This window comes from Aphanomyces invadans (assembly GCF_000520115.1).
Source record: "Aphanomyces invadans strain NJM9701 unplaced genomic scaffold supercont1.22, whole genome shotgun sequence".
NCBI lineage: Eukaryota > Oomycota > Saprolegniomycetes > Saprolegniales > Verrucalvaceae > Aphanomyces > Aphanomyces invadans.
The window spans coordinates 316,968-330,388 of record NW_008580167.1 but is presented as its reverse complement, the minus strand read 5'-3'; the positions used below and the strand labels follow the sequence as shown (position 1 = coordinate 330,388).

At 52.5% G+C, this 13,421-nt stretch overlaps 2 protein-coding genes and 1 non-coding gene across 6 annotated transcripts; 1 reads left to right on the top strand and 2 right to left on the bottom strand.

Moving 5' to 3' along the window:
* Positions 1-436: 436 nt before the first annotated feature.
* Positions 437-3,319, bottom strand: H310_09660 (hypothetical protein). 4 transcript variants are annotated; one of them, XM_008875801.1, is made up of 7 exons: positions 2,463-3,319; positions 2,264-2,393; positions 1,792-2,124; positions 1,608-1,747; positions 1,359-1,501; positions 864-1,296; positions 437-811 (listed from the first exon to the last, which is right to left on the bottom strand). In XM_008875801.1, the coding sequence occupies exons 1-7, from the start codon at positions 3,207-3,209 to the stop codon at positions 578-580; spliced, it is 2,160 nt and encodes a 719-aa protein (XP_008874023.1). In that variant the 5' UTR covers positions 3,210-3,319; the 3' UTR covers positions 437-577. The 4 variants fall into 4 exon arrangements, with proteins under 4 accessions (XP_008874023.1, XP_008874024.1, XP_008874021.1 ...); XM_008875802.1 differs by having other exon boundaries at positions 1,608-1,787; positions 1,889-2,124; XM_008875799.1 differs by having other exon boundaries at positions 437-1,296.
* A 1,066-nt stretch (positions 3,320-4,385) lies between these two features.
* Positions 4,386-5,317, top strand: H310_09659 (hypothetical protein). Its single transcript, XM_008875798.1, has one exon. It carries the CDS (start codon positions 4,398-4,400, stop codon positions 5,268-5,270), a length of 873 nt encoding a protein of 290 aa, XP_008874020.1. The 5' UTR covers positions 4,386-4,397; the 3' UTR covers positions 5,271-5,317.
* A 7,665-nt stretch (positions 5,318-12,982) lies between these two features.
* On the bottom strand, positions 12,983-13,056 carry H310_09658. Its single transcript has one exon. It is a non-coding gene; the product is annotated as a tRNA-Thr (tRNA).
* Between the last annotated feature and the right edge of the window lie 365 nt (positions 13,057-13,421).

Here is a 13,421-nt window from a genome sequence, read left to right as displayed (position 1 = left end):
GTCAAATGCTTTCGGATAAAATGGCACGGAATCGTTTTCAGCCTATCGATATTTTAATTACTTCCGTGCAATTATCTTTTAAACTAAGGCGAATTATGATACAATTCTAGGACGTTCAAACTACATTTTTTCTCCTGAATTCAAAACACTATTATAATAGCAAAATGGAGGCCAGGAACACCTTCATCTTGGCGACTGGAAAAGTGGCACGGAAGTGCGCCCATACGTATAGCGGATACGAGTTGAGCACGAGTCGATCGTCGAGTGCTTTTTGAAACTTGATTTCTCTACGCTTATTTTTTTATAAATTGAGCTTGCTAAATTGTCATTTGACCTATCCAACAGTTGTGGCTCGTTTGACGCGAGTGTGGTGCGACTAGTGCTGTCGACTCGAGAAACTCTCGACGTGAATTCGTCGTTCGCGATGAAAAACGCGACAATTTAGGATGGTGGGATTTTTTAGCCAATCAAAATCACTCGACAAAGCATTGTAGCCAATCATACATTTCCGTGAATTTCGCGATATGGTGAAACCGCGTGGGACGTACGAAACGGCTACCGACTGGACCAGAAGCCGCTAGGACGTTTTGTAGACGACCGCGACCATGGCCCAGATGAGAGAGATACCCTCTGGGTACGGCATGCTCATGATGGCGACACCGAAAAGTGCATGCGCCGCGCGCGGGAACAAGATGACGTCACGGCCAACCGCATTTGCCATGAGCTTGCGCTGGAGGTCTTCGAGGCCGATCGCGCTTACGGGGAAGCCCTTGAACGTGTGGCCTTGGGGCACCGCTCCTTGTATACAATTCTACGCTCGCCATGCATTCAACATGGGCGATCGTCGTCGATGCACGTCGCACCTGAAAGAAAACGTTGTCGGCATTCGCAGTACCAAACACCCGTTCCACTTCATACGACTTGAGCGCGATGCGGACGTAGTGGCTCAAGTTTGGATGCCACTTGGTACACGTTAGCCCGTGGGCTCGTCGTGTCGAGTACAGCCACTGGCGCAGTGCCGTGTCGAGTTTTTCATTGTCTGCCGCTGTCATCACGTTTGGAGGTCGCAACGAAATAGATGGCTGGCGTGGTCGCACTTGGGCAATCAAGGCTGCGTCCAGACCCTTCCACAGCGCCGAGTTGTGCACGTTCCAATCGACTTCACCAAACAACTCGGTCGTTTGGCAGTTGGCAAAGAACGACTTGTGGTTAAATATGCAGTCCACACGGTCGTAAGGACACGCTGGTGCCGACGCAGCGACACATTCACCCGTCACGGCTTCCCATAGCATGACTCTAGTCGATCGATTCGATCACGACGCGCGTGTATCAGTCATGAACAAAGGTGCGCTACGTACCCGGTGGTTAAGATCGTCGCCACCCAGACATGGCGCACCGGCGGTGCGACGGCGCTGCTTGTTGACGCTGGTTTGCGCCGCAACGTGCCCATGCACACGTACGTTTTCAAACCAAAGCCCAAGAACAATGACGCGAGCAAGATCTAGTGACGCACAACGTGTGAGGCGCAATCAACTTGTACAGCAACACGTCCAAATCCACGTCGACAACGACAAAAAAAGCGTTTGTTTGAAAAGTACGACACGTACAGCATGCTCCTCGCAGTCCCCGTGGCCCAACGCTAGGAATGCAGGGATCGAATGCCACGTCGCGTCGCGCCCCGTGCCGACGTGTGCCGCTCGCACAAACGGCACGAGCGACACAAACCGTGCTGCTTCGCTCGGGGTCGCTAGATGGATCGACTGAAGCGGGGTCACAAACGTGCACACCTACGTTCAACGCATGACAACCGAGCCATGCTGTCCGACCGACGGATGTCGCGCCGGCCATCAAGTGCAGCTACATCCATTGGAATAATCGATTCTCGTACGAGTTTGTAGTGGTGCGTATCGTCTTCGACAAACAGGCGAATCCAATGGGCCTTGCCGACGTAGCTGGCGCCGTACTCCCGGACATACTCTGCCCACCACTGCTTGCAATACTGGTACAAATGCGACTGGGTCCCGTGCCCAGTCAGTGTGTCTTTTTGCAAACGCGTCTTTGCGTCATGCGTTGTGGCAGTCGATTTTCGCACACTGGGCATGTCCAACCGAAGGTTTACCAGCCCTACATCATGCAAAGCGGCGACCTGTCAACGTTTGAAGATGGGCACATGATCCGCACACGATAACGAGCATGGAGTTCAACGCGGCGCAAGGGAAATCCAACGACATCGCCCCCACGTCATAATGGATTTGTTTTGTACCGACGGGCACTTTCATGGGACCGTGGAGCGCGAGCGGAATATGGACGACGGGATGGGGCGATGTGAGCCAGTGCCGCCAGTCCAACGTCGCGGCGGCCACAAGGTCGACAGCGACATCCTGCCACGAGTCCTGTCGTCCACGTCGATGATTCAGTCTAAATGAGAGGACGGCGTGTGCCGCAATGCCCCAAGATCGTACCGTTGTCAGCGACCGGGTTTGCACATGCTTTGTGATCGTCCAGTGCATGGATTCTTCGATTGCGCAGAGCCATTCCCACTTGGCGACGACTCCGCCGTTGGGGGTGGTGGGGTGCAGCGTAAACGCCATGGCTTCATCAAATGGCGGGTCCACAACACACGGGACTAGGCGCGATTGATAACGTTGGCCGTGAAAGGCCACGTCGTATCGAAGGCACGTTCGTGACGTTGTGCAGGTCTGACCATCGACCGTGGCTCCGGTAGTCGGGCAAGCCGCAGTGTCGTCGATCAGGCTGTCGACGAATGCTCGACCGCCCAGCACGCGCACATGCAGGACAGGCCACACCTGGCCAGAGGTGGCATCCTCGTCGATGGATTCGGTAGCCGCGGGTGGCGTACAGAACGACGACGGCCCTGGCACGGACAACGATGGCGTTTGAAGGGACGCAATCAGTTGCTGCACAACGTCCGACTCGAGTAACGTGTGCAATACCCGATCGTCGTGGTCCGGGCAATCATCGATGGCATGGTCGACAGTGGTTGTATGCGTCTGGATAAGGGACCTCAGCTGGGAATAGATGCCTTCGTCCCGTAACTTGGCGTCGATCGCAGATCGAAGCGACGCGAGCGGGTCTGGCATTCCGGACGCCATCGCGACTGGGAATTTTTTTCGAGGCGGGTGGCGGCGGTTACGCTTGGTCTTGAAACATCTCGTCTCCAGGAGCAGCCCATTCGCGTCGTACATCATGCCGAGAGCCACCGTGCGAGCGCAGCGGCGCCAAGCATCCCGCTTCGATACACACGAACGAGCGAGCGCGATTCAACCAGCTGCACTCGTCGTTGCCGCCATGGTGTGCGGACCAGTGCAAGTGATGAGGTCGCCACGTGTTCTCGGTGGCATAGCACGCCATGCAGCCACGAATTCATGGCAACGCGATGCGAATACGCATGGCGGAAATCATCATGGGGGTATGTGGGACCGCACAGTTGCACCATTCAGCGCACGACGGCGATTTCCCCAATGCCAGATGCTTCGACCGACCAGCGCGAAGAGTCTGCGCTCGACATTTGTCCCACAGAAGCGTCGCACTCCACACACGCCGAGAGGGGGCGATGGGGCGCAGATTGCCCCTCACCATACCAGCTTTGCATCGGGGGAGGTGGGGGGCGCCACCTTGGTCGCAGCCTCGGCGAGCCATGCCACGAGGTCGTCACCATGGATGGATGGATGGATGCGATCGATCGCGCTCGGCCAGCGTTAGGTAGCAGCGATAGATTTATCGGATTCGCGACAAAGGCACTGATCGGTACGAGTCGTCGCCGCACCGTCTGGTCACCACGCGTGTTTCGACGTAAAAGGCACTTTGCCGTGCACTTTGCACAACTGTGACGTGGAAACAGTTCGTGCTTGCTGGGGGGGGCCACCATCGAGGTCGGCCCTTTGAATACAGCCAAGGCCATGCTTCCGTCTTGGCCCGCCCGCCGCCTCCAACCATGTCGAGTGTGCTTGATGGCTACATCTGATCGTGCAATATTTGTCCATCTGTCACGTCCGCGCTGGAAGAGAGAGTCGAGGCCGGCAATCCCCCCGGCTGGACTGGCTCCGATCTGTAGTGGATGTGGGTTCCAAGTAATCCAGTAGGCGGCCCACACCATCGGGTTGTGCCCTCGATGCAACCGCCGCGGCAGCGACGGCCAGGACGTAGCCCTCGCCCTTTTTTCGAGACGGAGCCGCTGTCGCCGCCGCCCGAGGCAAGCCCCCGCCGCCATCGCATCCCGCGTCGACATGTTAACGGCCCGATGCCGATGCGTTGTCCACGTGTTACAGTCGGAGGGTGAGCCAGCCCCGAAATAACTCGCGTCGAGACAGGACGCTCGAAATACCACGTTCGCGACCTATAGCAACCGATCCAGTTTTAATTTTGGGTAGCGCGGGATGCATCGGTCAGCACGTTCCACTGCCCCGATCGTCGATCCACGACGTCGATTCGGTGACCACACGCCGACCGAACCGGACCTGTGCCTCGTGGCCAACTGCCCGCGCTATGCCAAGCACCTGCGCCTGTGCCTCACGCACACGCGCCTCGCGGGGGTGTCGACGCCGCCGCCGCCGTCCACGACCCGGTCCTTTGTCCTCCACCAGTTTGTCACGCCATCGAATCAACCGATCGAGACGTCCCATCGGCCGCACTTGCAACCCCAGCGTGCGCTGTCCCACGGCCCCAACTCGCCGGTCGTTGGCCCCCGATATCCAATGACTGCTGCGTCGTCGTCAGCTGGGCCGCCACCGCGATCGCTCATGTCGCTCTTGACCAGCTCCACCTCGTCGACGTTGCCGCTGTCGACATCGACGCGGGTGTGCAAACACGTCTTGTGCCACAAGACGGCCAAAGCCGGCGGGTTTTGTATTGCCCATGGAGGCGGCAAGCGATGCCAATCCCTCGACTGCATCAAGAGCGCCAAGGAAGGCGGCTTCTGCATCGCACACGGAGGTGGAAAGCGGTGCGGCGTCCCGGATTGTACAAAGTCTGCCCTCGCTGGCGGGTTGTGTGTAGCCCACGGGGGCGGCAAGCGGTGCCAGGTGCCGCAGTGCTCCAAGTCGGCCGTGTCAAAGGGACTGTGCATTGCGCACGGCGGCGGAAGGCGATGCCAAGTCGCATCGTGCGGAAAGAGCGCCGTTGGCGGCCAGTTGTGTGTGTCCCATGGAGGCGGGCCTCGATGCAGTGTGGGAGGGTGTGGCAAAGGGGCGGTCAGCGCCGGGCTGTGTATTCGCCACGGAGGCGGGCGTGCTCTCAAGTCGGAGCTCTGAAGCCCCTCGTTTTGTACCGATGTAAACTAATCTATTTGAGTGCCAGTCGTCTTGTTGTTGGCCGGATGGGCGTGCACGGCTGACGAAAACGCTCGATGCTGGATTGGATTCGCGTTCCGACGCACAATCACATCGGCAGATCATAGCGTCGACAACTCGCACGCGCCTCTCCATCGACGGGGGTACCGCTCATCCTCCCTCGGTACTTGCTCTCCCGAAAGAGCCATTTGTGTTTTTATTCGCGGCTTGGATCAATTTTGTGATTTGATCGGGATGCCACCCCTCTGCTCGAACGAAAACACCTCTGCTTGTCATCGCATTCGGCGTGTAGGCCGCCATCGCTTGTACGCATCGGCGCTTGTCGATGCCTAGCCCGGAGCACACATCTCGACGGCGCATCTTGCCTCGGCAGACAATGGAGCGCGCCAATGTGCCAACATATCTTGAAACGGCGCGAAACCGGTCGACGTCCCGATGAAGCGACGGCTGCTTCGAAAGTCATCGTAACCCCCCCCCGTGACTTTTTGCGGTGCCTCCAACAGGAAAGGTGCAGAGAGGGTGTACTTTTGGACGCGTTTCCTTTCACCCTCGGTCCCCGCTCCGCCCGATTGCTTTGCTGGCTACTGCAAACAACGGGATGGCCTTCCCCCGTGGTACGAAGGGTTTGTCATGAAAGAATTTGCACAGGGGTATTTTTCAAGATCGTCCACATAATGGAAATATTTTTCACGATCGTCCAATTTGAACTTTCATCAGGTATTTTTATTCCAAATCGTCCATCGCGGCATGATTGGCTAAAATCCTCATGAGTTGGAGGATGTGGCATGCCTGGCATGTTGGGCCAGATGTACATCGAAAGTCGCTAAGTCATACCGCTGTCGCGCTTGGTGTGGCGTCGTGGACGGCAGGTGCGGTCGGTGATTGCTGGGGGCCGCTGAAATTCTGGACGGAGACGACTAAATCCCACTTGGGACTGACTTCCAACGATTTTATTCTCGTTAGACTTTTAGCCAATCATGCCGTGATGGACGATTCGGAATAAAAATACGTCTTGAACGTTCCACATGGACGACGGTGAGAAATATTTCCACTCGGTGGACGATCTTGAGAAATACTAGTAAATAATATTCGAATCTACGTTTTGAGCAGAACAGGACTGTGTTTTCATTGGTTCAAATTTTGGGATTTTCAGGGCATGGAATCTTTACGACCGAATTGTTGCGACCAAGTTCATAGAGCTACTAGTGTATTGACAATTAGTCAATACTTCTAGTACAGTGATGCCTCTATTTTTGCAACAGGACACATTCAATATCCTCCGAGAACTAATACATTCATTTCGAGCAGTAGGATTTGAAATTGAAACTTGTACCGCGACGGAAGAAATGCCATCCGCTGGCGAGCGTGCTCATTCGAGTGCGTACTGCAGACACGTGCCGTCTCCACGACGACTGGACGGCAATGCTGAGCCGCGTCGACGTGGACAGGTCTCGGCCTGGCGCGCTCGGGCGGCAGGGACGCCAGCAGTACTGACTTTTGCTGCCTACACAACGACGCTGGTGCTCCATGTACTTGAAGCGAGGGTTTCCTTCGCTGTCGTAGTTGGAGACGCACACAAAGCCGGCGACGCATTGGCGACCCACGCCACTGTTTGGATTGCACAGCTTGGGGGCCTTTCCCCAGGATCCGACGGCCAAAAGCAGTCTTGCTGCTCGGGCCACACCTACGTGCTGTGTGAAATCGGCGCACTCCCCATCATGCACGGAAACAGGTCGGGCGCGGCTTGCACCATCGCAATGTACGATGCGTTTGGAGAGGAGTTGAGCGTTCCGTTCGGGGCAATGCGACGGGAAACGGCGTCGCCCGGCACTGATAATGAAATGCCCCGCGGTACATTTCCATGCCCAGGATGGCAAACACCAATGTGCAAAACATGAACAACACAAATAGTTCGCAAGTGCTGATGAACTCGCCAGGAGCGAGTTCGTGACGACCTGTAAATTGATGTCTTGATAAGCTGAATGAATACATTTGAATTGTCTGCAGAGCGTGTTGTACCAAACCTTTGTAAATTTATTCCTTTCATTGTTTATTGATTTCGGTCGTTGCAAAAATGGAGGCATCACTGTACACCTAACCATCACTGGCACAGAGCCATCGTAAACGAGAGACCTCACAAGGCATTTCTTCCCCATCGGCAATCATTCTCTGTATCATGGTCAGCCTCTCCTTGGCTGCGGACCCCAAGATTATTCGCGAAGCCACTGCCTGGTAGATCAGCTGGCTCTTCACGACCAACAACGAGTGTAGGTATCATTCATTTTTCCCATACAATGTTTATATAACTGTACTTTGTCCTGATGTATGTCTTACACCTCTTCATACTTACTGAGTATTTTACTGAGAAAGGTACCGTTGTATAAATTTAGGACACAAGCTACAACGCAGCTTTCGCTGGCAAACCAATGCTACATGCTACCACGAGGGGATGTTAGCGCATTTGGTTGGAGCACGTCTAACAGTCTTTCTCAACCGGTTTGCGAGAAAATTTCGTTCGCTAACTGTCGTTCAAAAACAACACACCTGATGTATATCCAGTTGTCATGAGCGAATTAATGCCCCATGTGCCAATTGGTGTCACGTGGAATGCAGAATGTACGTTTGAACTTAAAAATTGAGCGATATTCTCTTTTTGGAGGGACAAAATGAAAACAATATCGCACAATTCCTTGCGAGAATAGTACTTCCTCTGTCCCACATTAATGTTATCAAATGCCATCACGCTGACCCCAAAAGGCTCATATCTGGACCAAAGGTCATGCAGAAATCATATTATAAAGTCCAAAAAACTACTACAGGTTGAAGTCATTGGCCATCAACCACCAAACCTGAAATTTCGCGCTCGAAATCGACGTCGCATGACAACCACTCAAATAAAAATACAAACATACTCAAATCAAAACATTTTCTAATTTCCGCAATGGAGAATCAACCCGCGGGTACACCTCGAGTGCTCTCCATTTGCCACGAAAGCAGAAATAATCCGACAACTGCAATCCTTCTTCAACATGGGAAAGTTAATGCACGGCGCCATGACCAGAGTTGCGCTTCAGCTCGCCATGACGCGCCAAACAGTAGCCCACGTGTGGCGCACGTTTCGCCGCCGTGGCGCCATCAAGCCAGAGAAGGCAAGGTCGATAAGAAGCCGCTGTACACACACGACAACAACTAGGACCTTGTATGCGCGGTACCAATTGACCGATGTTCAAACATGCGAGACATTGTAGCTGCCATTGGTGCCTACATGGGTACATTCAGTCGCCACCTCAAGAAAGGAACCTTACAACGACATTCGTCGCGCATCAAACCTCTTCTGTCCAGTGAGAACAAGCTCGAACGCCGTACATTTTGCACCCCCGCCAAAGTTACGACCCCCGAAACTTTGATCCACTTTGGGACGTTGTCCACCTAGATAGAAGTGGTTCAATGCTGACAAGGACCGCATCAAGCATTATCTTGTCCCTGGCGAGCATCCACAGCTACGTTCGTGGAAAATCAAGCGCTTTATGCCCTAGGACATGTTTTTTGCTGCTGTTGCTCGACTGAGGTTTGACTATGCACGGGGGACCATGTTCTGCGGGAAAGTGGGTATGTGGCCGTTCGTATCCCTCGCTCCTGCGGCATGCTCATCTCGGAACCGTCCCGCCGGATAGTGGGTATGTGGCCGTTCGTATCCCTTGCTCCTGCGGCATGCTCATCTCGGAACCGTCCCGCCGGATCCATGTTGACCCAATTAGTGAATGTCATCACAAACTTGTACCGTGACTTTGTCGTCAACATCAAAATGTCCTTTCCCAGCGCAACCAAACGGGTTGTCTAGCAACATGACAATGCCTCCCCCCACGGCTCCATCACGGATGACGTACTTCAGAGCGTCTCGACCGATAGCTGGAACTTTGTTATCCGCCGTCAGCCGCCTAAGAGTCCTGACCTGAACGTCGTCGACCTTGGTTTATTCTCTTCGATCCAGTCTCTACAGTACAAGGAAATGAGTCGTTCTGTCAACGACGTTATTCGATCTACTCTTATGGCATTCGAGATGCTGAGCTACGAGAAGCTCGAGAACGTTTTCTCACCTTTCAGGCGGTCATGGGTCTTACTCTCGAGCCGGATGGATGCAACAACTACTCTCTTCCCCACCTCAAGAAGTCATCCTTGCGGCGCGCTGGTCTGCTGTTGTAGAGTGTTCATTCCCCTGCATGAATTTGATCTTTAGCCAGTGAATTCATATTCTTTTCTCATGAGCCAATAGAATTTCTTTTGTTCACAGTAATGTGGAAAAACTGGATTTTGTATTTGTTAACAGTAATGTGGGACAGAGGAAGTATGATGCGGTAATGGTTAAACAGGGGACACAGAGGATGATAGCAGGCACCAAACTGTGATACTACTTGATCTGGCTACCTTCAAACAACAACTAAACACATTATTACTGACGCTGAGTTTACTACTTTCCTAAAGTTTTTATGGAATTCCCCTATCATGATGACACGAAGTGCAGAAGTTGCCAAACTAAGATTGCCTATTGGCCGAGACGTTTCATGTGCTTGGACGGAAAATTTTTGTTATCCATTGGCTAAAATGATTTTATACTTACAATGGATGATTTTGGACCTCCACAATATTCATATTTGAGAAGTATGGTCGAGGACAACGGGGTAAGGTTTTCCGTCGTTCCCTGTATGGCGTGTAGCTCGCACAAGTTTTCAAAGACCAAGCGCAGCTTGGATGCCGGAAATTTATGAAGTAGCGGTTGCCAGCAATGCCACGAGTCCTCACCATTTTTTTTGTTCACAGAGCATCCACAACTGGATATGTCGTATGAAACAGTACTAAAAGCATGCCTTAAATTGTAGTGTTTTTTTTAGTTGATCATCCAATCTGTTAGTAGTATCTTCCAGACGTTTCAACGGGCCGCTGAAGCCAATGCGGAGGTTTTGGCACGGCCGTCGGATTCGAAAATGTCAAGCGAGTATAATCCAGCCTCATTTCCAACCTCTCCCTGCAACCACTGCTGACCTCCTACCTATTCAGATGATATGGTCTAGAGGTAAAAGGGTGTACTACCTCTATCCCATAAGAAATGTTCGTTTTTCTTTAAAGTTGGCTATCTTGGGGGAAAATCATGAATTTCAAGGATTTACACTCATGGACAAAACTTAGGGAACAATCACATTTCATGGCATATCTCACGAAGTATTGAGAGTTGAAAGTTGCTGCTTGAGTATGATGAGCCAACAGCACTGAGGAAGAGCTGGTTATAGCTACCGGCGCGCAAGTCGTCAGCATCGAGAACTTTCTATTCAATATTCAATTTGTGGACCCAGACAAAATCAAGGAACAGAATTTGCTATACAAAATCCAAGATAGTAAGAGTGTTTGTGAACCAATAGCGCGTGGGAAACCACTGTCAGTCGGTAATATGGGTCGAGAACTTACCGATGAGAGGCGTGGCCGCATAAAGGGCCTTCGGGAGGCAAATTGGTCGTACCGTGTCATACGCGCGGTTACTGGCAAGTCCGTCGCTTGTCTTGAAGATCTTCTTGATCGCGACAACTTCCCCTGTTTCCTGATTTTTCAAAAACGAACATTTATAATGGGACAGAGGTAGTAGTTGAGAGGCAGGTCAACGATGTTTGAATACGTGTGGGTACGCCTGGACGCGCTGCCATTACTAGTCTTCCCAGATCTTCGATCGACGATTGCGTTGAACACTCGAACGAGAACGTGAAGTCCTATTGTCGGTACCTTCACGCCTTGTTTGGTCGGAGGGCGCAAGCTTGTCTAATTCGAACAGTTTAAGCTGAAAAGGAAGAATCCTCTCGCACTGCCCAAATATGTCAAATTCGACGATAATGGGCTCCGGTAACGTGATCTCTCGGTGATCGGCCGAAACATCAGTGATCGGCCGAACGGTCTTAGCCAATAGAATCAAATCTTTCATATCATTGGGCAAAATGGATTATGCATAAATTGAACCCTTCAGTATCTTATGGCGGGAAAGCATATAACTTTATAGAGACAAAGGTGCTTTTTGAAATCGACATGCCGCCAAGAACGCCGTACACTGCCGAGGACATGCAAAATGCTGTAAAGGATGTGATTACTGGGCTATGCAAGATATCCGCTGCGTCCAATACTTACGGAATCTCTGAACGGACACTGCGCACTCATGTGATTAATTACAAATCCCAAAACACGAGTGCCATCACTACGTTGGGTCCCAAACCGCTTGTGCCTTTCTCATACGAAGCCGACCTAGTCACGTGGACGTTAGCGATGCCGCGAGATGGGCATCCTGTTGGCCGATCCGACATACTGTTCAAAGCGAGTCAAATGCTTGAGATAGTTCACGATACTTCCAGCCCCCGAACGCTGTCCTCAGGATGGTATGAGAAGTTCCTTCGACGCCATCCAGTCTTGAAGACAACAAAGGCACAAGGATTGAGCAGGGCCCGCCACAGCATTGACAAAGAGACTGTCGTCGACTTCTTTCACGAGCTTGTCCATGCCATGTCCCTGGTGGATTTCGATCCTTCTCGGGTCTTTAACATGGACGAAACCAGCTTTTCCCCCAGCAAGACATGCAAGAAAGTTGTTGACCGTGGTTCGCGAAACGTGTATGTTGAAGAAATGACTGCTTCGTTACATGTTACGGTTGTCGCATGCGTTGGTGCTGACGGCACTAAGGTTCCTCCTCTCTTTATTTTGCCTGGCGATCGCGTCTCAACACAAGTGTGCGACAGTTTGACCATTCCCGGAGCCGCGATCACTACGTCCGAAAAAGGCTGGTCGAACACGTTTATCTGTCGAAAGTGGCTGTCCATGCTCCACGACTCCATCCTGTCGACAACGCCCCGACCAGTTCTTTTGGTTCTCGATGGCACCTCATCCCACTATTCCAACTACATCTTCGATGAAGCCCAGGCTCTTGGCATTCTTCTACAGTTCCTTCCTGCCAACTCAACCCACATCTTTTTTTTGGACGTCACTGTGTTCCGTCCGTTCAAGCAATCGATTCGGGCGCAGATCGCTAATGGCAAGTGGGCTGACTTGAGCACAAATATCAGCAAGCAAACTGCAGTTTCTATTGCCTGCCACATTTGGATGTCGTCGACGAACAAGTCATCCGAACGGCTTTGCGTGCACTGGATTATGCTCACCTTCGCTGGAGAAGATGCTCTATCGACTTTCCATTTTCAAGCCATTTAACTTGAATTTGTTGAAATTCAAGATCAATGGCTTCAACGAAGCGAGGAAGTTCGAAACAAGTTGCTTTTGTTGGCACCAAGGAAGAAGGTGAAAGCGGCGAGAAAAACTCTGACAGTCAGCGGTAAGTTCATCACCGCAGACTATCACGCACATCTCCAAGCTCAGACAGTTGCTCGTCCAAGTCGCAAAAAAGCGGCATCTTGTGTTGCTGAAGTGAGCAAGAGAATGTAGAAGTGATAATTGTTTGAAATGACAAGGAAAGATTGACTGCTTAAACATCACAGCTTCTTGGATTTTCATGGCTTCATTGGAATCATCACATTTAGTGTCACATTTGAACAATGAAATTCAAAAATATAATTATTTCCCTTCAACCTCTCAAGGGATCCCGAGCGGACGGACTGAGGTTCCAGCGCACACTGACTATCTGGCATATCGTACGTCGACGCGGGGGATCGAACCCTGTACCTTTCGCTAACGAAGCGAACGCTCAACCAGGTGAGCCATTTTCCACCAGGACGTGTGGAACCAGTGGTCGGCCACCCCGATGGACCGGCGTGTTCAACTGCCCCTCGCCCCAACCACCGTGCATCGCCTGCCACTGTGGCTGACGACCTACGAGCCGACCAGGGTGAACGGCAAGTGTGCTGCGAGCGTGGTCACGACGCCGCCTACACGTCGGTGGTGTCTCCATGGCGCAGCCAACCGGCTCCGCTGCCTGGACGACATCGCCGCCGTGCATGGGCGCTGGCCGACTCGTCCCGAGTTCGTAGCCATGATGTCCCAGGGCAACCCAGCCGCCCCGGTGGAGATCGGCCCCGATGGCTCGATGCGCTGGGCGACGGTGTACCGCACCGGGATGGTGTACAACCACCTCAC